Source organism: Trematomus bernacchii, unplaced genomic scaffold, assembly GCF_902827165.1.
Source record: "Trematomus bernacchii unplaced genomic scaffold, fTreBer1.1, whole genome shotgun sequence".
Taxonomy (NCBI): Eukaryota; Metazoa; Chordata; class Actinopteri; order Perciformes; family Nototheniidae; genus Trematomus; species Trematomus bernacchii.
Genome location: NW_022987662.1, coordinates 479,893 through 504,820, shown reverse-complemented (window position 1 = coordinate 504,820; position 24,928 = coordinate 479,893). Strand labels below are relative to the sequence as shown.

The 24,928-nt window shown below is 39.4% G+C and overlaps 3 protein-coding genes across 4 annotated transcripts in view; 2 read left to right on the top strand and 1 right to left on the bottom strand.

Moving 5' to 3' along the window:
* Positions 1 to 6,422, top strand: part of ttc13 (tetratricopeptide repeat domain 13) — a 28,859-nt gene extending 22,437 nt beyond the window's left edge. For both annotated transcript variants that reach the window (XM_034135526.1, XM_034135525.1), the window contains exons 22-23: positions 4,398 to 4,477; positions 4,556 to 6,422. In XM_034135526.1, coding sequence (XP_033991417.1) covers positions 4,398 to 4,477; positions 4,556 to 4,670 — 195 coding nt within the window. In that variant the 3' untranslated portion in view covers positions 4,671 to 6,422. The remainder of the gene's footprint in view (positions 1 to 4,397; positions 4,478 to 4,555) is intronic.
* A 3,640-nt stretch (positions 6,423 to 10,062) lies between these two features.
* Positions 10,063 to 20,709, top strand: selenol (selenoprotein L). Its single transcript, XM_034135448.1, has 9 exons — positions 10,063 to 10,225; positions 11,094 to 11,172; positions 11,283 to 11,336; positions 12,768 to 12,813; positions 13,487 to 13,614; positions 14,201 to 14,315; positions 15,026 to 15,148; positions 17,283 to 17,420; positions 19,713 to 20,709. Exons 1-9 carry the CDS (start codon positions 10,120 to 10,122, stop codon positions 19,839 to 19,841), a joined length of 918 nt encoding a protein of 305 aa, XP_033991339.1. The 5' UTR covers positions 10,063 to 10,119; the 3' UTR covers positions 19,842 to 20,709.
* Positions 20,710 to 22,301: 1,592 nt separating this feature from the next.
* On the bottom strand, positions 22,302 to 24,928 carry clec11a (C-type lectin domain containing 11A; the record flags this gene model as incomplete). The annotated part of the gene is given in 4 exon segments (XM_034135693.1): positions 22,302 to 22,804; positions 23,569 to 23,599; positions 23,601 to 23,653; positions 24,821 to 24,928. Coding segments are annotated over 4 exon segments (605 nt in total), but the record flags the coding sequence as incomplete, so codon positions are not given.

Here is a 24,928-nt window from a genome sequence, read left to right as displayed (position 1 = left end):
TACTATCTCTTTACGTTAGTAATGAGAATTCCGGCTCTTTTTAGTGAGCCGGATCATTTGGCTCGGCTCCTCGGCTCTCAAACGGCTCTTCATGTTACCACAGTTTACCACGGAGCCTCAGTTTCGCTCCGGCGCTCGCAGTTCACGCGCATGCTCCACTAGCACCCTCCCCGCTCATCGCGTCCAAATCGCGCACGTTCTGTGTTGTCCTGTGGCAGGCACCGCCGATGTCGGGGAAACGATCTTCAATACTCCGAAAAGAATCCCACCAGACTCCTTTGCCCCTCCAACAGAGCGATGTCCTTTTTCCCTTTCGTCATTTCAAGCGATAAAAACTCTTGATCTTCTCTCGAATTATTAATATTTTTTTACGCCCTCGGCTCGAGTTCAGGGCGTCCCGAGCTGAATAAGTCAAATGACGGCAAGCCCCCCCCCCCTGGCGGAAACGCTGTAGCTGTGATATCGCTCCCTCTCACACAGCAGGTACTCGCAGCTCTTCATCTGAATACAAACAGACATTAACGTAAAGTCAGAATAATAAAAAGCCATATGTTAAATAGCTTTAAAACCTGCAATGTGTGACTCTGGAATGACGTGAGTGCGTAAGAGGATATAATACAAAACAAAACGGACTAGTTAAGGATCATTGACTCTTTTTTTGTTATCTCTCTAAATAAAAGGTGTACATTTCATAAGAGTCTATTGTTCCAACACATTTACTCCAGACATCGGGGGAAAGATGCTTGGCTGGATCTCTTATGTTGCGCCGGCCAGGCAGACACTTTGTTATTAAAAACAAGGCAGGAAAAAGATCAGGTGTCAGATTTATACCCAGGAAGCGTATCGTCTGATCTCATAATGTCCAGGCCTGTCTTTGTTTGACTAAAGATGTCTGGGCATTTGAATATCTTCACAAATGAATAGAGAGGCGAAGTCCCGACCATCTACTTCCGACCCATGGGACCTTATTTCGGAAAAATTATGTATTGAAGTCAATGGAGAGAGAAAGATTATCTCTCGATCCCGTTTGAATTGTGCCACGAATTACACATATGATGTTTGTCAATTTAAAAAATAATTTCCATGTCAAAAAAGTCACAGTTTGTCGTAAAACTGTTGAAATATAAGACTATGAAAAATACGCAACTAGAAAGACTACAAATCCCAGAATCCCGGTCCCGCATGCTGGCTCTTAGGAACCGACTAACTCCCCTTGTGTGTATGTACAGCTCTCAACATGCCCAGACTTGGAGTGATTTTCACCTCTTTTAATACTTTCCGCCTCATTCTGAAAGAAAGAAGTGAAATGTGCCAACGTGACGGCCGTCTTGGTGTGTGGTGCGAGACGGGAGATGTAGTTCATTGAGCGGTTTCACACAAAAAAAAGTATTACTTCACAGTTTTACGACACATTTTTATTTTTTTGACTTGCAAAATTATCTTTTAAATTGACAAACATCATATGTGTAATTCGTGGCACAATTCAAACGGGATCGAAAGATAATCTTTCTCTCCCCATTGACTTCAATACATAACTTTTCCGAATAAGGTCCCATGGAAGTCCCCCGGAAAGGGAGGGACTTCGCCTCTCTACAAAAACCTGGGAAACCTACAGTTCACGTTATAATCCTTCTCATAGACACACTGCTGCTAGGGAGGGCTTTTGTTGTTTTGAAGAGGCTTTAATAGGTGGAGAGAAACAAAGACAGAAACATTTAGAAAACATCCTTTGTGTTCTCCTTGTTTGATGTTCAACTACATCGTATATAGAAAATAATGAGTGAAGTCTTCTCAGAGTTTAAATATCATAGTTATCGAGATGCATTATCCGTCCTAATCTGTGCTACAAACGAAGGGCAAGACTTTTGGAATCTTTTACAAAAGTTGTTTATTTTAAAGTGGACCTATCATGCTATATTTGAATAATATAGTGTAGGACCATACCTATATTAGGCATATTTATACTTTTTTTTTTTCAAAATACCAAACAGATCATGCATTTTAGCCATGCCTCATTTCGCTCAATTTGACATTTTTTAGCTCTGTTTTAGCAAGGGCTGATTCAGTGAGCAACAGCACCACCTACAGGCCTGGCATATGTACTACAACGTCTCCAGCGCTTTCGAACGGCAATGCCGTGGCTGTCTCCTCCTGATTGGTGGATCTGGTGACTTATTGTGTACGGCTCTTGATTCTTCTTTATCATGTAACTCTTAAAGTGGGTCATTGGGTAACTGTGTAATTGACAGATCATCTATTTCACATGTGTCTAAGGTCAATTTTCTTTATAATACGGAGAGTTAAGCCTCAGTCCTTTCCACTATGATCCTGTCTGCTGTCTGTTGCCATGAGGTGACTTTATGTACCAGCAGACCCGGGATACTTTGGGATTTACGGGGATCAGGAAACCAACTCTAGATTTTGCTCAACAAATTCGCGGATGGGATGCAATGAGGGGAGAAGGTAACCCTGAGTCTGTGCAGGGCTTTGTGTTTTTCCAACGAGGAGTGTGAATGGGAATTATTATTCTCTCTGCAGCCTCTCTGTCTGACAGCAGAAAGGGTTTGGAAAGAAGGACTCGGGGAAAACTCGTAGCGTGCATCCCAAACAAGACCGAGCCAAACTTTAATCTAAAGAAAGAGCCTGAGAGAGACGGAGCAGCACAACGAGGACGAGGAGGAGGGTTTATATCGTGAGAAGTTTTGGAGATCGATAAATAATTCTAAGTTGGTGCCCTCATTAAAAAAAGGCAATACAATAAAATGCAAAGTTCTTGTCTTCATTATAAATGTCAATAGCATCTCTACATACTTATCAATAATCCCTGAAATACATTCTGCACCATTCAGCTCCAAATCCCCAAACTCCTCTGATTCACATGCACACAATGAACAATACACTCCATTGTGGGAAATATTGACCATAGCGAATGGAAATGCTAATACAAAAGTCCCTAAAGAGCAGAGCTGCATGCACAATGATCAACATATGACATCTATGGCTGCTTAAAGTGGGTTTCTGCAGCGAATCTGCAAACAAAAAGATTACAGAGGCTGGAAGCATGGAGCTACAGTAGCCCAAAGAAACACACTGTGGAGAGGAAGATTACAGTATAGATAAGAACATGATAAGAGAAAAAAAGCAGCAAACTGCCTGCAGCAAATGGTAGAGATAAAGATTAAAATCAGAGGAAATAAGATTGAGTATAATCAAGGAAACAGTGACAATTACAAATGAGTTAAGAATCATCTGCGAGATAAAAGCCAATAAAGATAACAACGCAGAGTTGATAAAAGAAAAAGGTTGGCAGACATCTCCAGCTCTCCGCAGAGCAAGGTGTGTCTTAGTCAGCCTAATCACCGCTAATTATCTGCCTCAAATTGCTTGCTGTCAGTTTGAGAAGTCTATAATTAAAGGTCACCTATCATGTTATTTTTAGGCAATAGCATAGGTCTCAGATATATATAAAAATATATAAAACCTGTCTATGAAGTGTTTTGCTCAAAATACCAAACAGATCACCCATTCTAGCCATGCCTCATATCCCTCTATTTCACTTCCTGTTTCAAAAGTGCTGATTTGGGGTATAAAGCTTTAAAAAAAAAGAATTGATAAAGAAAAAAAAGGAGGGGGCTGAGCTCATGCGGGACCCGGCAGCTACTGTCTAGCCCACATGTGTCAAACTCAAGGCCCGGGGGCCAAATCAGGCCCTTGGTGGATTTAATTTCGGCCCGCAGGATAATTTCTAATTACTATTAGATCTGGCCTGCCGGTATATTGCACGCACGCCTTCACTCCATCCTGAGGGTCTCCTCAGCTCAGAGCCTGACCCCAAACATTGATGAACTTGCACCCAAGATGAGATGCCAAGTATCTGGCTTGAACTAGCATCACAGAGCAGCACACTGACTTTCAATGGATGTTTCCTTCTGCACTTTTTCTCTCACGACAACAGGGCATGTTTGGTTTTCTCTTTGAGGGAAATAGTTTTTTTGAAGCTGTTGTTGGCCTGTGGAAAAATGTACTCATAAGAAATGAGTCTGGAAAAGCTGCAGATAGAGCCATAAGAAATGAATGCAACTGATTATTTAATGTTTAATGATGTTTTTATAGGCAATAATTTAAGCTTTGTTAGTTCCAGGTTTAATATGTGCAATAAGTTCATTTCAATAAGTTCTGCAATAAACATTGAACCAGTCCGGCCCTCCACTAGTACCGATGTTTTAATTTTGGCCCACTGTGTATTTGAGTTTGACACCCCTGATATATTTATTTTCTATTCTGAAGAGTTTTTTTTACATAAGTGCCATGTTTAGTTTTGAAAAACGCTTAGTATCAGATGTTTTTTTGACATGTACAGACTTTGTCCTCTAACAGTTTGTTAAACATCGTTTCAGCTGGTGGATTTTGAAGCCATGACAACACCCAGTCCAGAAAGCTTCAGTAAAACAGCCAAGAACTGGATGAACCTCATGAGGTAACGAGACAAAACCTTTCCTTTATTTATAAATACTCTTCAGTGCGGTACATTCATATTTTCTGTCTCCTTCAACAGTTTACCAGTTTGGTACCAGAGTCTTCCTTCTGTAGCAGAGACGTTCCCGTCCAGCAGAACGATGATCGAGGTTCTCAACACAGACTCATCCTCACACTGTCCCAAGAAGTCCTAACAAAACTTCAGGAGTCTGTTCTGTCTTAAAAACGGAGCTGCTGCACTGAGCAGGACAAAGGGCCGTCTTCTTCTGCATCCCAAACTAAACCCCAAAAGCATCTGAGCTCTAACGGTCATTCCCTACATTTTAAATTCATATTGTTTATTCGACACATTTGGGAACCAGGTCTATTGGGCTTGGCTAAAAACTAAGATAATACAAATTGAAAACGTGTATTTAAAAAAAAGACCTTTCCTCTGAGAAAACATTGCCTTTTCTTTGGTTTGTGGAAAGCTGAAATATATCTTATTTGGTATACAATGACTTCCGACTCAATAATCCTCCCTTATACACACATTTTAAGGTGTAAACGTGCATAATTGTATCCAGCAGGTACACGCAATGTTTTCATTACATTTGAACATTTATTTGGCACGCAGGACACTTTGTTCAGATGCTTGTGTCAACATGTTCACGTGAAACTACACATTTTTCCTCTTAGCTGTAGTCAATTTATATTGTTTTGTCACAGCGTTTTAGAGAACATTCACCATAGAGATGTCTGCCTTATTTTTGATATAAAAAAAACCAACATGGCATTCTGTTTGTTGAGCTTAATGAGTCCAAAGATTTGTTTAAACTCCACAGGAATGACCTTCCAGTGACCTTGTTGGAGGAACTGTTTTATTTCTACAGTACACCACCTGCCAGGAGTATCATTGCCCCGAAGGAAGGAAATAACGCTCACCATGAGGCTGTTGAGTTTCTCACATGTTTCTTTGGCACAGTGAGCCATTATGTTATAGACAAGGCAGACATCTCTATGATCAGTATCTCAAACATTTCGCAACACACCCGAACTACAACCTATATTTGCGAAATAGAACAGGTAAGAGGAAAAATATTAGTTTTTCGCTTGACTTGTCCCTTTTAATTGGACAGTATGTCACGTTTATACAGTTTCAAATCGATTCGGATTTAGTTCAGGTACAAAAACATAATGAAATATTTTGGTGCTACCTTGTTTCAGTCCCAATATTCACACACTCCAGCTGTTGGGGTGAAGGTGACGGAGAACGTGTCTTAGTTTGGGATGCAGAACGGATTCTGTCCACCCGCGTCTGTTTCTCTGCTTTACACTGAAACACACAAAACACACACAACACACAGTCCTCCATCTCAGCAGGAACAAGTCATGGTTATTAAATTAATACATCTAAGCGTTTTTGAATTTAAACTTCAAATTGGATGTTAATTTGGCGTCTAACGTGTTTTTTTTATTACATTCATATCTTATTGGCCTTTTAAAACACATTTTCTTAACCACTACTGCACACACACACACACACACACACTCCAGCCTATCAGCAGAGAAATAGTTTCGGGATCTACGGAAAGTAAAATGATGAAAGAAAAACCTTCAGGGCTTTTGAATTCCACTCTGGATACTTGAAGCAGTCTCTCTTTTTTTTATTTTGTTTTTTCTCGACACTCGCAGGAAGTGTCGCTTATGTCTTATCGGGGGGGATTGAACCCCGCTTTCTTTTAGCGTGACCAATAAAAGGGTTGGTGGTAAGAGGGGTTGGCTGCTGAACGACTATCAGAGCGAGAGTCAGAGGATTTCAGAGAATGTTCAGAGAGGCATAAAGTCCTCAATGATTTGTCGAAGGAAAACCGCTTCAAAAATATGGTTTTTCTGAGTTTTACGTCATGATAACGTGAATTATTTGAGTTTAAGGAAAGAATAAACTTGATTTTGGACAATGTGAAGTTCAGAGTACCGATTTCTTTATATTTTAAATCATTTTGTTAAATTTCAATACTACATTTAGGATTCGACACAGCAGAGAAATGGAAGAAAACTCAATTTTATTAATGCGAAAATAAAGAATTCAAAATTGTTATAAATATTTTTAGCGAAAGAAGACTTCTATACAGTTGTGTCCATTTATTTGAAATATTTATAAAATGGTGTTAATGTACATTTACAAATATACCACAGATAATATTAAATGTTTTTAAGATTGGAACATGATATTAAATAAATAAATCGCAAAAATGAAAAGAAAGGATCTTCAAAATATAAGAAAATTCAACAGAAATTGATAAAAATAAATGTGTTTATACTTAATACAATTAAATATAAATTCATAAATATAATAAGACAAGCAGCATATTGATGAAAAGAGAAAGATACACCAACAAAAACAGCCACCATTGTTTTTTTGGATATAATACTTTTATTATTTTGAGTTTTAGCGTCACGTCTCTAAGCGATGTGCTGTGGTGGAAAGACTTTTTAAAAAAGCATAATAAGCTGCGTTCAGTTATATGTCTCATACCAAAAATAAATATGAGTAAGGTTATTATATAGTAGTCTGACTTGAAAAGCTCTGAAGCAGTAAATGTCCCTTTTTAAAAGTAAGATAAGTATTAAAGAATCCAAATGTGAGCAACACGAATAGACTCCTGAATCTTCTCTGACTCCTCTGACTGCTGGGTCTCGTAAAGGATTAATTAAAGATGGCGGTAAACACACTGTCATCGTCTTTGCTATCATTCCCTTCTTGAACTGGATGCCATCTGTGTCTCTCACATCTCCGGATTTTCTTTTGCCCTCGTGGATTAAATGTGCCGTCACAAGCTGTTCTATAAGAGCATTACTTTGGGAGAAAAGAGCTCCAAAAGTCTTAAAAATACTGTGTGTAAAAAAAGACAATGTGGTACAATTTCTGTCTTTTCTAGATCACAGATATCTGGGGAAAACCTGGCCAGATTAAAAAGAATTAACCGGTTTTGGACACATTTAATTGTCTGATCATTTCCAAATATGTACCACTGTTTGGTATTCTCTTTAGTGGAACTTTATTAGTTTAATTCTGGCTTTACAAAACTAAAAACACTCTCATGGAAATTGAACCTATCGCTACAAATAAGAAACCTGATGCTGTTGTTTTGTTTTTAATTTGAGATAAAAAGGGGAAATAATTGTATTATTATTCTGAATGGGATCTGATGTTTACAACCCTATGAAACAGACATATTTGTGTGATATTGAGGTTGTATGTCCTATGTCAGTTAGGGAGGAAACGAGCTCAGCAGGTTATTAGTAATCTTCTCATCAGATATCTGAAAGTATTCCGTTTTTTTGGAACAAGTCTCAACAAATGTCCTTACTCTTAGGCGCGTTCACACCGCAGTACTTTTCCCACTTTAGTTCCGATATAGTTCCGAAATGTTGCGTTCACACCAAAAAAATCCGGAACTAAAATTAGTTCATGAGAACCTTTTTACTTTCGTGGGAGAAAAAGGTTCCTATTTCTGATTGGCTGGGCGGATTGCAAACCACGCCGCGTAAAACTCCCTAAAAGTTTTGTGAAGCCGCCATTTTATTATCCTCGCATTAGCATTATTAGCATTAGCATTAGCCCAGCGCACAAACACAGAGAGACTAACTTATGGCAACACAAAAGAAAACATGGGAGCGGTGGAGTGATGAGGAGGTGTCGGCGTTCTGGCGATTTACTCGGAAGGCTTCAGTAGAAGCTGCGGGGAGTCCCAGCAGCTTCTACTGAAGCCAGTCCCCAACTCCGGGGACTCCGGGTGGCAGTATACGCCGTGAAGTTGTTTGCGGCCTGCCAGTAAACCCAAAGCAGAAGAAGAAGAAGTGACGTCAGCGGCTTCATTTGCCTAATCCTCCCCCAGGGACTTATTCCGGTGTGAACGCGATCTGTACTTAGTTCATGAGAACTAAAGAGTTCTCATTAACTAAGTTCTCATGAACCTTTGTGGGAAAAGTACTGCGGTGTGAAAGCGCCTAATGATTGAATGAGAGTGTCGTCACTGAAAGTCGTCTCAACGCTGCAGGACTTCTTAATTGAATGGCAGCTTCCCTACATTCAGCATTTCATTAGATCCACACAGAACAAACTGATCTGTTTCATGGCATATCTAATTTATTTCCAGCATTGTTGACGGTCGGCTTTCTTATATCAATGATTGTGCTAACTGCTCGTCTTTTTGTCTTCTTTATCTTTGCACTGTGACCCAGTCATTCAGTGCTATGGTGGGTTTTTAAAACTTGAAGGAGGGATTTTTGATTTGTTTCCATTGAACGGGTGATTGAATGTTCAGCAGTCAATAAAACTGATTGATAATGTGAACAGGCTCTGTGTTTCTTGCATGTGATACAATACTTATAGTCCTTTCCCAATGGATTTAATGTAATACATGTAGCACAACACTGATAAGGACACACATTGATGTTGGTGCTTCTTCTATTTTATATAATACATTTTAATTTTAATATTTTCATCTAGATTTCTGTTTAATAGCTTTATTGTAATTTGACTAAATGCAGTGGCGATCCTAGAGTCGGTGGGGGCCCTAGGCAAACATTCACTGGGGGCCCCTCGAACCAGCTTTTCATCACCACGCTCAGCCGACAGCATCCCCCCCCCCCCCGGAGCAGAGCAAGGCAACACAACTTAAGATAAGAAGCAGCATTTTACGGCACGCTATACATGGGGCCGCCTTGAGGGTGTTTCCCGACATGTTGCAGTAAATTAAAGGGTGTTTCATGTTGTCGTTGCTGTGGACCTTCTTAATCTACCTTCTTTGGGGGCCCCCTTCTGGTCCGGGGCCCCAAGCAGTTGCCTGCCTTGCCTGTTCGCAAGGAGCGCCCCTGACTAAATGACAAAAACATACACAAGACACAAAGGACACATTGATTTTACTCGCATGTTTAATAGCTTAAAATGCCAAAAAAAAAGTTCAAGTAGTTAAAAAAAACTACACCTATGCTTTTGAGTAGATCAAATACTGTATACGTAAGGAATGTATACACTTTTTAATATGATGACTAAAACAGATGTACAATTGAACAGTGTATTGTGGACATTCGGTATGTGAATGGTGACACTCAGGTTGAACTGAGAAAGAAACCTAAATATCTAACTTAAAACTACTACTTTCCCCCCCTTTATTCAACAAAATTTATATATTTACATCATACATTATATACACACAGCATATACAGATACACAAATAAAGTAGGTAAATAAAGAGATAAAGGAAAAGATAGTGATACAAATAAAAGGTGACATTTCAAGTAAAATATTAAATACACATTTTGTTTAGATGTCCTTAATTTATACATCTTTATTTTTTAATTGTGGTGTAATTCTACGTAAAAAGGACCACAATTTGGTTCAGAGTCAGTCCATTTCTTCTTGTGAATGTGACATTTCCCCCAAAATTGAGAAACCCCTCAGTGTTGCAACAGTCAGGCCATTGACTGCACGGTATGGCTTTAAACCATAGACTATATATAAAGCTTTAAACATACAGTCTATGCTTTAAACCCACGTCACGAGGTCACGTGGTCTCTCAACATACACTTGTAGCTCACATGGGTTGTCCCGTTACTGTCGGTGTGTGAGAGCAGAGGATAGGAGAGCCGGGGACCATGGCTGAGGACGTGTCTGTCTCTGAGGACACTTTAACCTGTGCTCTCAGTTTACTGCTCAACCTGAGCGAAGTTCTGCTGCAGACAGCCCGGAAGGAAGCAGCAGGTAAGAGAGGCAATACTCCATTTGCATTTTGGACATTTTAAATTGTTTTATGCCAAGAAAAGTAGACACCACTTTAATTTGACTTATGTTAATGTAGAGTGTATTATTTTCGTTTTATGAATAATTCGGCTCACATAAAACACCAAAAAGCACCTTATTCTATGCTTTTATAACGCTGCTTTAGACAGAAGGAAGCACGTGAATCAATACTAAAAGAAAATATTTTACTATAATGTGTGTTCTTAAATAGCTTTTAGTCACGCCGAATTAAAGAAGAGGTAATATAAGTTCGGGTTTTATGATTAGTTAATTATTGTTTCATTTATATTGGTATACAAGAAGCATAAAAGTTTTAAAATGCAAGAAATGTAGTTGAAGTCCGTGGGTAGATGGCCATTACTTCATTAAATCTATTCGTAATGAATAAAAAAAACTGTAAACCATTAATAATTCAAAAAGAGATAGTTCAGATACAACGATCTGTTTGTTTTTGTAATTAATTTGTTTTCCCAACAAGCAAAAAGCATCAAAGTGCAAGAAATGTAATTAATTCAGTAGTTGCATAATTATAACTTCAGATACAATGGCAAATCTAGTTGAAATAAACCAGTTTTGAGCTACATTGACATTCGTTACCACTCTGTTTATAACATATTATTACATTATTAATTATAATTCACAGGTTTCCTTTTGAATATTTAAAGGCTGGCTACAACCCATTCTCCTCATTAGTTGTTAAAGCAGATCAGTGTGATCAGGTCTGGATTGAAGGTGTTGAAATGTAATCCTTGTCATGCATTATTGCCAACACAGTGACATTGCACAAAGCAGCCCGACCAAACACTGTGTCCCCTTTGTTCTCCTGCAGAGTCTCTGGAGAAGTTCGTCCCCCATAAGATCTCCATTTTATTCGGCCTGATCACAGCCGGAGCAGACTTCTACAAAAGGTGAGGAGATCACAGCACCTGCAGAAACATTCATAAGTAGAATTAAGTGTGATTTATTCAATTATAATCATTGTATTATTATAATTGTTTGTGTTGTTGCTGTTGTGCAGCCTCGGAGTGAAGAAGAGGAGCGAGGCAGAGGCCATATGGAAGAAGTTTTATCAGTAAGTACGAGTATATAACCAGTGGTGGAAAAAGTAACTAAGTACATTTACTCAAGTACTGTACTTAAAGGTCACCTATTATGCAAAATCCACTTGTTCATGTCTCTTCTACATCAACATGTTTATGATGTCATAACGATGTTTTGGCTTGTGTAACCATTAGCCAATCAGCAACCAACTTATCACCTGAATCTCCTCCTAGAGCACCATTGAGTTCTTTGTAACCAAATATCTCTCAGAGGGGCGTGGGGAGGGGCTCCTTATTTTCATCTAAAGTAACAGACAGAGAATCAGCACTTTTGAAACAGGGCTGAAACAGAGGGGATTATGGAATGCTGCAATGATCTGTTTGGTGTTTGGAGCCAAACACTTCAGAGACATGTTTTGTATATATCTGAGACCTATAATATATTGATGAAAAACAGTATAATAGGGGACCTTTAAGTACACTACTGGTGCTTTATTTTATTTTTGCAGCACTTTCTACCTCACTACAATTCAAAGCGGAAAATTGCAGTTTTTACTTCACTGTATTTAATTACAGCATTAGTTACTAGTGACATGTTTAGACACAAAACGTATGAAACACTTTTAAAATTACATTACCAAAAGTAAGTTTAAGCACCTGTTACAATGAGTGGGTTGATGAGGCAGCAATTTTTTTGCGTAAAAACATTTCACAGCTTCAGCTTCTCAAATTGTCCTTTTTAAGTATTTAAATGTATGAATGGGGAACACAGGGATTTTATCATTTGCAGACCTTTTACATGCAAACAAAATCCTTTATAACACACTATAGGAAAGGGAAAACCCCAAAAAGCATAACGGGGCCCCTTTTAAGAATTGTTCTGCAACGAGTCATTGTAATACTCATACTTTAAGTACATTTTCAAATACTTTTACTTAAGTATCATTCTCAATGCAGTACTTTTACTTGGAGTATCTTACAGTGTTACAGTGTCTTTTCCACCACTGTACATATAACCAGAATGATGATAAAAGTGATAATAAAGAAACACATTTGTGTCTTTTTGTCTTTCATTTGACAAATGAATTTCCATACAGCTTTATGGTGTGTGTGTAATTTGGGTCTTTTAGGGGTTACTACAGGTTTTTACAGGTTTTCTATCATCCCTTTACAGGAATGTCCTCATTGCCTCCAGCAACTATTACAATACTGTATGTTCCATGATAGTCTGAATTTATCAGGCAAATGTTACACACGTCCCATCCTGACACTGAGCTCCACCCTAACCGATCCAAAGTCTAGACTCCACAAAAAACCCTGTGGTAAATCATCATAAAAACACCTGCCAATGGACGATACTTATTCCCACGCTAAGATTGACTTACAGTCGTTAATCAATTACTTTTCTTTTGTTTAAAGTTGGGTGGCGCCTGTTTTGTCAATAAAACTTTGTATTTTTTCAGCAATGCCACAGTGAGAGATAAGGTGGAGGAGCTTCTGCAGCTGGAGGTCTGTATGAGTGAAGCTTTTTGGGCTTTGTATTTATTTGAAATATATACAGTATTGTGCATATTATGTACTATATTCATCAGGTTACAATCAGATTCATAGACCCAGTTTTAACTGCATGTACTAATTATTCTTTTATAAACAAGATACATAGACACATATACATAAATAGATAGATTGTACAGCAAGAAATAAATAGAAAATAAACACTAAGTATACATATCAACAGGTGAATATCTTTAGAATAAAATCTAAAGAAATAAGTTGGGATAAATTATAGATATACCAAGTGCTATATTAATATTAATATTAACATAGGATATTGAATACATAAGACAAGTGTGCAAAGTAGTTGCATTTTTTTGTATTTATTAAAATGCAAAAAAAGATACAGTGTGACTTGTTATTAGTTATTGTTTTTATCAGTACGAATGACTAGACATACTGGTATCTGGCTATAACCTGTGTGTGTGTGTGTGTGTGTGTGTGTGTGTGTGTGTGTGTGTGTGTGTGTGTGTGTGCGTGCGTGTGTGTGTGTGTGTGTGTGTGTGTGTGTGTGTGTGTGTGTGTGTTGTGTGTGTGTGTGTGTGTGTGTGTGTGTGTGTGTGTGTGTGTGTGTGTGTGTGTGTGTGTGTGTGTGTGTGTGTGTGTGTGTGTGTGTGTGTGTGCACAGTCAGAGTGGGACTCCTTCCTGGAGAGCGTGGACAGAGGCCTGCAGACGACAGACAGACAGCTGTCAGGAGGAAAGATGGCCGCCAGCCTGAGCCCCGACACGGCCTTCACTGACGGGCGCAGCGGAGAGTGAGTTCACAAACTGAACCTCTCTATTGTTGATGCTCTTATCGCCTCTTACTGTTAATACTGAAACACTGTTATATGTCGGACTAGATTAAATACATGCCATATTGACGTTTTATTATTTTTTTAAAGGTACAAATAATTCAATTTTAAATTACTCACTATATAAAAGGCACATTTTGCTCATCAGTCTAAAATGTGCAATGCAATGTTACTCATAAACAGCAGGAGGCATCATTCCCCTTAAACAGCAAGGAAGACATCTGTGTAAACAAATACAAATACCCAGTGTGCACTACATTTACAAATTCCCTGAAAAGCCACTTTCTCTCTGAAAACATCAGTTCATCAGATTCCTGCAGATAGTGGTAACTTTTGGAGGGTTAAGTTTTTTGTCCTATGGTGCTGGGGTCAGGAAATATAAAAGATCACAGCAAAGACCACAAAGATGACATACACAGCCAGAATCGAGGGTCTTTGAGGGGCTTCTTGTTGAAAGCACTGAAGAAGACATTGAGCCAAAATGAGCCAAAAAAGGACACATTCAAACCATCCTCGTGGCCATATTGACGTTTTTTGTTGTTCTCAGGAGTGTGACTCTGGGTCAGTTCCTGGGTCGGGGGGAGAAGACCCTGCTGGTTCTCATCAGACATTACGGATGACTGCCGTGACGAGACCACGTGGCCGAGCTGAAGGACAGACTGGTAAAGAAAACACGTATATTTTCAAGTTGTCTTTACAAGATAGCACAAATTATACAAATGTAAATTCAGATAAATAAAGACCACCTCCTCCTACCTTTCCCCTTCTTGCCATTTTACAAAAACGAATACAAACAATGATATCATTATTATTCCATTTAATTTAGCCGATGCTCTTATCCAAAGCAAAATGAAATAAGTTAGCAATCTCTATCAACATATGTGTAATGTCACATCTTGGAACCGTAGTATTTTATATATATTTGGACTTTTATTAAACACATATAAGAATAAAACTATTAAAATCAGAGAGGTGTTTTAGTGCTTTGGCCACTCTTGAAGATCTGCTTTACCGTTCGAAGCCACCAGGTGTCACTGTCTTTTAAACAAAGCATTGAATCGTTTTCAAAACAAATACAAAAGAAATCCCCAAACTTCATAAGGATTTATCTGCCCATATATACAATCAATATCTGCCCATATATACAATCAATATCTGCCCATATATTTTTGAAATATTCCTTTAAACACATGCATTCCTGAAGTGTTTTTTCTGGCTTCAAAAGGTTCCAACATTTTCCCAAGGCATTGCAGCCACGACCCATTAGCTTTCCTACAAATAAATGACTTGCAGTTACACAGAAATGTGGAAAAGTGAGAATAACAGATCCTTTAAAAGCCAAATATACATGTTTTTGATGCTGTGGCTGCAGGCTGTCCTGGAGGCTCGGTCAGTGCGGGTCGTGGTCGTTGCTTTCGGAGGTTTGCAGGGAGCTCAGATGTGGAGGGAGCAGACTGGATCTACCTTCGACATGCTGCTGGATACACAGAGGAAGGTCAGGATCTGGGTCTTTTTTTATATATACATACAGTCTATATACAGATTTCACCCATATCCACTTTAAACGAAGAGCATAGTAGAAATACTAAAGGTCACCTATTATGCAAAATTCACTTCTCCATGTCTCTTCTACATCAACATGTGTCCCCTCTTCTTCATGTCTCTTCTACATCAACATGTGTCCCCTCTTCTTCATGTCTCTTCTACATCAGCATGTGTCCCCTCTTCTTCATGTCTCTTCTACATCAACATGTGTCCCCCTCTTCTTCATGTCTCTTCTACATCAACATGTGTCCCCTCTTCTTCATGTCTCTTCTACATCAACATGTGTCCCCTCTTCTCATGTCTCTTCTACATCAACATGTGTCCCCTCTTCTTCATGTCTCTTCTACATCAACATGTGTCCCCTCTTCTTCATGTCTCTTCTACATCAACATGTGTCCCCTCTTCTTCATGTCTCTTCTACATCAACATGTGTCCCCTCTTCTTCATGTCTCTTCTACATCAACATGTGTCCCCTCTGTGGAAAGAGACTCTGAAAGTTTCAGGAACAAAGATTCTCTCTCTTTTTGTCCTGATCCATTTCTATAAAAACCTGTCTGAAAATGAGCTGATCAGATTTTGGCCACTTTATGATGTCATAACGATGTTTTGTCTTGTGTAACCATTAGCCAATCAGCAACCAAGGTAACCCCCCCCCCCCACACCTTATCACCTGAATCTCCTCCTAGAGCACCATTGTGTTCTTTTTAACCAAATATCTCTCAGAGGGGCGTGGGGAGGGGCTCCTTATTTTCATCTAAAGTAACAGACAGAGAATCAGCACTTTGGAAACAGGGCTGAAACAGAGGGGATTATGGGTAATGCTGCAATGATCTGTTTGGTGTTTGGAGCCAAACACTTCAGAGACATGTTCTGTATATATCTGAGACCTATAATATATTGATGAGAAACAGTATAATAGGGGACCTTTAAGGGATTTAGAAAAAACTAGGATTTGCTTTGGGCGACTGTGGCTGAGAGGGAGTACGGTCGTCTTTCAACCAGAAGGTTGTGGGTTCGATCCCAGCCCGTGCAGTCAACATATCGATGTATCCTTGGGCAAGATACTTAACCCTGAGTTGCTCCCCATGGCATGGCCAACGGTGTGTGAATGTGTGTGAATGTTAGGTCCTAGAGTAAGGTACACTGCTCTGTAGGAATGGGTGAACGACATGTAGTATGTAAAGCGCTTTGAGGGGTCTTAAAGACTGGATAAAGCGCTATATAAGTACAGTCCATTTACCATTCCCAAAAATAAAATAAAACCGGTTAAAGAAGATTATATCTGTGTCAGAGAGGCTGATGGGAACAGAGGATTTAGCAGCTGATGATTTGTCCTGAAAGCAGAGTGAGTACAAGCTTTGAAAACATTTATCCTGAAAAGCCAACCGCCAGATGTTAGCAGATGTTAGCAGATGTGAGATGAAAACGAGGGGCAATCTACCAAATATGTAGACAGAATATTTTCCAAATGTCACAGAAGCACTTTTTATATCACAGTATCCACAGAGGATGTTCTTCTCTCTTTGCTCATGAGTGAATGAAGCTGCCATCATGTGTTCCTGCTGAAATAATATATAATATATGTTCTATTAAATAATCCTAAATCTGGGAATTGAAAAGAAAAGTGGTTCAAAGGTCAAAGATGGGTTCAGGTAACAGTAAAACAGGAAACTGTGTTGTCTGGGGATGCAACATGGATGAAAGAGAAGGATGAAAGGAATATAAAAAGGTTTGAAAACTGTCAAAATAACTATAATTTCACGGGAAGACTAGGGGTAGAGGAATGTGAGAATTTGGTTCGGGGTATTGTCAAATATCTGGAACAAACTCCCAGAGGAGGTCCGCTGCAACTCTGACTACTTTTAAATCCAGGCTGAAGACTTTTCTTTTTGCCGCTACTTTTAATTGAACTATTCACATCTCACACTGCACTGTAACTTTTATTCATGAACCTGTGTTATTCAAGTTTTATTATCTTTGCTTTTTTAATGTGTTTTATGCTCTTAATGTCTCTTAAAGCACTTTGAGTTGCCTTGTGTTGAAAAGTGCTATATCAATAAACGTGCCTTGCCTCTCTGCCTCAGGTCTACAGGAGTTTCGGCCTCGGCTCGTCCTACGCGAAGGTGATGAGGTTCGGCTGCCTGATGCAGTACTCAGAGTACCCAGCCGTGGGCAGAGACTTCCCCGACATGCCCCCCCACATGAAGGAGGACATCTACCAGGTACAGCTGTGCAACACAGAGAACACTTTGACACTGAGGTGCAGATAAGAGGCCTGAATCAGCACAAAAATGTGCCGAAATGTTTGGGTAGATTAACGCGCCTGGGGATTGAAAATGTGCTGCTGGGTCGCTTATTAACTTCTCACCCTTTCTGGGCTGTGCCTTTTAGAAAATGAGAGACTCAGTGGCGAGCCGTGAGCTTTATACCTAGGCCCTCTGACCCCCACCCCTTCCCTCGAAAAAAGAAAAAAAAAGAGTTATTACGTCACAGCGTATACTTCAGCGGAATATCAAAACAACGGCCCAGGGTGCAAAACACATCAATGACAGCGACCCTCTACCACACAAAACAACACCTGTGAACCCAATTTGTGTTCTTTGACATTGAAAATGATATTGCATTGTGTTTCTTACTTTCGTTGCCGTTGTATGTCTTAAGTGTAATTTGGCATGCTTTTATTTTGAAGGCGAGTTCACGCTGTTGACAGGAAGTTGTTGTTGCTATGGAAACAAGAAAAGTTTCACAGCGGGCGGAACTTGTCATAATGTCCGCGATAATAAAACCCACCCATTTAGAGGGAAGATATGATTGGTCAATTGTACTGTCATTTGACATTACTCTCTCGTTCAGTTACTATAGCCGGCCCTCTGTGAATCGCAGAGAGGGCCAGGCGAGCTTCTTTCATGTAACCCACACATTCAAACAGAGAATGAACAGGCAGATTCGAAGGATTTATTTCTTTGGAAATGTTATTTTAAATACAATTAAATCAAGTTTCTTTTCGGTAAAACTAATGAAAAATATAACAAAAATAATATTAAAAAAATATATATTTAAAAAAAATATTATTTTTTTTAATGTTTTTAAATATTATTTTTTGGAATATCTTAGGCCCTCACAGAGGGCCTAGAGGGCCCTGACGGCTCGCCACTGGAGAGACTTTATTATTGCCTGACCAACAAGAAAATCCCTGAAGAAACTTACAAAAACATCCTTTTAAATTAAGTGCCATTATCGTCTTATTCCATCTTGATAAAAACAAATAAAGACACTTCTTGGTTGCAGTTAAAACCACTAAAACAATATATTTGATTTGTGTTAAAACAACATTTAATAACAGAACAGGAAATGGTAGTGAGGGTAAATGTGATCTACTTGAATTAAATCAGTCTAAATTAGGTTCAACAAAAAAATAAAGTACTTAGAAAAATGAAGCGCTGCATGTAAACATTCGATAAAGAATATTCTAGCCGTTTAACATGTATTTATTTTTTACAGATAAACATATCGTTATTAATTGCATATAAAATATTGTTTTCTATGTATTTCTGGCTTGAATGTGAGAATTGTGAGCAACATTTTCAAAACATATCAGCTGGAAAATGTACAGAGTAACCACATTTCTACATTTATTGCCTCAAAACGCATTCATCTTAGTAAAAAATGCAAGAAAACTATATAGTGCCACAGTGACGCGTCCTAAAACCCGGAAGTAAACTCCTTCCGGTTCCTTCGACTAAAACGCAATGCAATTTCTCCATAGGATTTAGGAAAATAGCTGGAAATAAGGTCTGTGGTTGAGACACATTGAAGAGACGGATCACGTTTTGTTCAGCCGGATAATCTCCACATGTCTACCCTACTTTTATAATTTTATAATCTAATCACCAGAAGCAAAATGCTAACGTTATGCTATAAACGAACTACAGTACAGCCGGGTCGCTGCTTCAACGTCACGCCAACTTAAGATCCATATTCAAACATACAGATTCTAAATGGTACAAGTTGAAGCGTTTGTTTGAACAGTTTGCAGGAGGCAGGTACTTGCTTTCAAGCAGAACACGGGGGGAAACAAACTTAGCGGGAGTGTTTATGTGTTCGGTGTAATGACGTACAACGGCCTCGACAACTTCTGTAGTCCTATTCAGCCACTTGGTAACAACCATCGTTTTTCAGACACGTCAACTCTTCAGAAATCACCAGTGTTGATGGATTTAATGTCGTAGAACAAAACGTGATCCGTCTCTTAAATGTGTCTCAACCACAGACCTTATTTCCAGCTATTTTCCTAAACCCTATGGAGAAATCCCATTGTTTTTGGCGAAAGAACCGGACGTGGTAAAATGCTAACTTACTTCCGGGTTTTAGGACGCGTCACTGTGGCACTCTATAGAGCTGCAGGGTCTGCTTATAATGATCTGAAACCACTTCCCTCTGCATGTAATTGACTCATTTGAAGCACACGCTGATATAAAAAGCATTTCATGAAGCAGCTGTTTTTATGGTTTCAGTTGGGAGGAGACTTCTTGCTGGATGAAGCGGGGAAAGTCCTTCTCTGTCACCCGTCTAAAAGCCCGATGGACCGGCCGAGTGTGGAGGACATCCTGCAGGCCGCCGGCTCCTCTAAGTCTAATCTCTAATCTAACTAAAAGATATGTGAATTTACCGCCTCACCGACACCACAGAAGAAGAGCAGCTCTTTGTCTCACGTTAATGACGTCACGACTCGCTCTCATGACTCCATGAAGAGATGTGACCGATGCAGAACAGTGAGGCAGAGACATCTGATCTTCTCTGTGGTGTCAGAGTTGTGATGGGAGCATTTTTAAATGAGAACTGCGACTGGATTACAGTTTAATTTGATATAAAGTTAATTTTATATAATGTAAATGGAATTTAATGTTTAAAAACACAGATGTTATCAATTTTACTGGAATGATAGACAGTATATATATTTTTCTGTTAGGTGCATAGAGCAGCTTTGGATTTCGGCGGCCCTAAGTGGCAGCTAGAGTTTTATTTTTTGGGAAACTACATTACCCAGAAAACCTGCAACATCACGTTATCACTGCTCTCTTCATGTACGTGGGTGTTTCTCAATGTCGAGGAAGGCTCCTCCATGTGCAGCAACTTTCAAGGCTGCACATGTGTATCCTCCGCGGTCTTAAAATCCCCCACAATGCTTTGCGCAAAGACCAAATTGCATATGACGCACACCTGCACACCTGTTAGCCTGTTTCACCATTCTTCGTTTGCCGAGGCTAGGAAGGATTCTTGCCTCGCTTCTGAAGCAAGTGACTCGGAAGACATGTGCTACCAAGGAAGCGTCCTCGACATTGAGAAACACCCCCTGTGTCTCCATGTGGCCTTAAACAATAAACATTTCTGATTAAATGTTTTAATGCAGACACTTTTTTAGATAAATCTGCTATTACAATACAAATAATTGCTGCTGTACAACAAATCTGTTCACATATAATTGTATAAATAAAATATTAATGTTCATGATCTGTGACTAGTTTGTTGTTAATATCATGGTGACAACTAAGGGCTTCTTACAGTATATGCATGGCAGGGTATCAGATCCTTTGGTTTGATAACCAGAAACCAGAAAATATAATAATACATCTTTCATTACAGATGTTGCTGTGACTTTGTATGCCTTGGTGTCAATGAGGAAAGAAAGTCAATATAATATCTGGTTAGATTTGTAATCAGGATGAACAATATCTCTATATCTCAAAGTAAGTAATCAGAGAGTAATATTAGGGAATTGGTCTTGAAAATAATTTTTTTTGTGGCACAGTATCGAAAGATTTGAAGCCCTACTGAGGAAGCAAATCTATTTTCTTGAGTGATCAGAAAAAACAAGCTGTAAAACGTGTTCAACTGTAGTAAAGATTTATGAAAACGTATACATTCAGCATTTTATGTACAACTGTCTTTTGTACGTGCAGTGACTGGATACATCTACGTACAGTACGGTTATCATGTGTCTGAAAGAGGACTCTTAATCTGAAAATGCTCTCAGAGGTGTTGAAGAATCAGCAGTTTAACAGAGAAATCACACCCACCACCAGACCGGTTAAAAACATCTTCAAAATTCAGAAACAACAGTTAAATACTCCCTAATTTCTGTTAAACCCAAACACACGTTGGTTATATCTTCAAAAGGGTCAGTTTGTGCTGATTGTGAAAAGACTGCTTCCAGGTTTTTACGTTTTTTCATGAAACCTTTAACAAATATTGAGACTTCTAGGCGTGAAATCATAGCAGACACCTGATTGGTTTAAGTTCATGTCACCAAAGCTGCGTGAGAAATATAATAGTATTCACTACTTATAGCAATGCTCAAATGCGAGACACGTGTTTGACTTCAAAAAACTTAAATACAGTGAAATGTTATCATGGAAAATGTTTTTATCCTGAAAGATACTGACACTAATCAAACAATGCTGCATTTATAGCAAATACAAATGAATTTATACTGGATATTTTTTATTTAAACACACTAGTTTTCATATACCAATCCAAGTTTGAAGTGTCTTTCAAAGAGCAATAAGTTATTTGAAGAAAGAGTGGACTTTTATTTCTCATAACAAATGACTGGTGGTCAAAGTAAGGTGTTAAAGGTCCCCTATTATACTGTTTTTCATCAATATAGTATAGGTCTCAGATATATACAGAACATGTCTCTGAAGTGTTTGGCTCCAAACACCAAACAGATCATCCCATAATCCCCTCTGTTTCAGCCCTGTTTCAAAAGTGCTGATTCTCTGTCTGTTACTTTAGATGAAAATAAGGAGCCCCTCCCCACGCCCCTCTGAGAGATATTTGGTTAAAAAGAACTCAATGGTGCTCTAGGAGGAGATTCAGGTGATAAGGGTGGGGGGGGGGGTTACCTTGGTTGCTGATTGGCTAATGGTTACACAAGACAACACATCGTTATGACATCATAAAGTGGCCAAAATCTGATCAGATCATTGTCAGACAGGTTTTTATATAAATGGATCAGGACAAAAAGAGAGAGAATCTTTTTTCCTGAAACTTTCAGAGTCTCTTTACACAGAGGGGACACATGTTGATGAAGAAGAGACATGAAGAAGAGGGGACACATGTTGATGTAGAAGAGACATGACAAAGTGGATTTTGCATAATAGGTGACCTTTAAATCTTGAAGAGAGTTAATTTTAAAGTGCCTCCCTGTTATCAAACTCGCACATATAGTGCATGGTGCGATCGCAGTAATGGTCCCACCAGTCGCCATCGTCCGAGGACATCGCCACACAGTTTTCCCGCCTCCCTCCGTCCGGCTGGCTGGACAGGAAGTGTCTCCGCCATTGGAAATACGAGACCCTCGACCCATCATCGAACACGTACAGGCCGTCAGATCGCAGGTCGTTGATGCCCAGCCACACGGGCCAGTTCCCCGGGTGGAAGAAGGACTTCACGTAGTCGGCCAGGGCTTCCTGCTCCTTTCGGTCTCGGGGCATCGCCATGCGGCCGCCGCGCTCCTGGCACTTTCTGGAAGCTGAGGCGTAGTCCTCGAGGCTATTGTACACGAGATAGCATTTGTATCCCAACCTGTGTCCCTTCTGACAGCCTGAGAAGCAAAGAGAAACAAGATGAGAGCCAAAACAAACGTAAACCTGCCAATATCTTTTTGGGCCACTTGGGGGCAGTGCAGCATTTTGTAAACAAAGTATTGACATTATCACCATACAAAGTGTATGGATGGCATACACCAACTGTTGATTACTTTACATACTTATTATGTTTATATAGTATTGTATTCTTTTTATTTGATCTTTTATTGGAACATTTACTAATTATTATGTTTATATATTAAAGGTGGGTTAGGTAAGTTTGAGAAACCAGCTCGAGTGTGCTAGAATTTGAAAATACACAACCGGAAAAAATCTGCCACTTCCTTACAGAGCCCCTCCTCCAACACACACGAACGCGCACATGACCAATGAGGACACGAGATAAGTTTGTGCACAGATGGAAGGCTGACAGGCAGGTAGGCCATCCAGTTATTTTAGTCGGGCCGGCTCAGATGATTGGTCGTGCTTTTTACAGTATTACGGCTTCCACAGATGACATTTTTTTATGTATTTTTTGTCAAAGCACTTCAGATATTCATTGCTATCAGGATGTTAAGAGCATTCCATGGAATATAACAAAAAGTGTATCTCGAGCCGGTTTCTCAAATGTACCTACCCTACCTTTAACTTATTATATTTAGTCTTTTATTTTATTTTATTCAAAAACCTAATTTCCCTCGGGATAAATAGCATATTTCTGATTCTGATTCTGAAGTGGCATCAACTTGGAGTCATGTTTGTAGGAACATATCTCCATTACCTTCCATCTTCCCATCTCTTTTGCGGTTGAACCTTGCTGTGCTGGTAGACCTCCGCGATGCTGTCCTCCAGCTCCTCCACCCTAGCTGCCATGTTATTGGATAGGGAAACACAAAAAAAGAGTCAGAAAAATGCATCTTCCTATTAACTGCAAACAGCTGCTCTATAGCTCAAGTCAAAGTCAACTTTATTGTCAATTTATCAGTTTGTGTGTACAGACAGAGAGATCGAAATACCGTTTCCCACAATCCTGAATACAAAAATACAAATATATATAGAAATATGTATGTAAATCCTATATATACACAATCAACCGGCACATTTATACATATGCACACATTAGATAAAAACACAACAATCAATATATACAAAATAACAGTCCACTTCAATATCTTTGGGAATGTACATTAGTTGCAAGACTGTCCATAGAAGCACAAAAAGTGTCTGGTGCTGGATCGCTCTGTACTAGAACGTTTTCCAAGTATTTGGTGGCAACAGTTTTTGCCCTAGGGAGGCGGAGGTTTGCCATGTAGGTCAAGTTTGTGTGTGTGTGTGTGCGTGCGTGCATGTGTGTGTGTGTGTGTGTGTTTGTGTGTGTGGCCTAGCATTACTATCCTTGTGGGGACCTAAATATGCTTACACAGTCACGTGTGGGGACTCGCCTCCCTTATGGGGACATCATTTTAGGGTGAAGACTTGGTTAGGGTTAGGCATGTGTTGGTTATGGTTAAGGCCAGGATAAGTCTCCAGGAAATGCATGTAAGTCAATGTAAAGACCCCTGAAGTGATGTGATGTGTGTGTGTGTGTGTGTGTGTGTGTGTGTGTGTGTGTGTGTGGTGTGTGTGTGGTGTGTGTGTGTGTGTGTGTGTGTGTGTGGTGTGTGTGTGTGTGTGTGTGTGTGTGTGTGTGTGTGTGTGTGTGTGTGTGTGTGTGTGTGTGTGTGTGTGTGTGTGTGTGGAGGACACCAAATGTAGTTCCGCCCATTAACTTTCTTACATTTAATTCATTGTTTAGTTTTCATTCATCTGGCTTCTTTCACTTTGGGCAATATCAACACCAGTGATGACTCTATTTGGATGCATCTCACTGCAGATAGTTCACGTTTTAGCAGAGATGGGCGATGCATTTATCATCATACAGTATGACTATTTTACCATGAAACTGACTGAAGGAAAATAATTGTTGGACTGGGAAATAAGTCCATGAAGAGAAATTATATTGGAAGATGTGTGGGAGAGAGTGATCGTCTTACCATCCACCCTGGTCAGACGGTCCATTAGCTGACTGACTTTTACATCCAGAGTGTAGTGACCCACATCCAGCCTGTGGATCGCCTGGTCCATACTGGCTAGTCTAGACA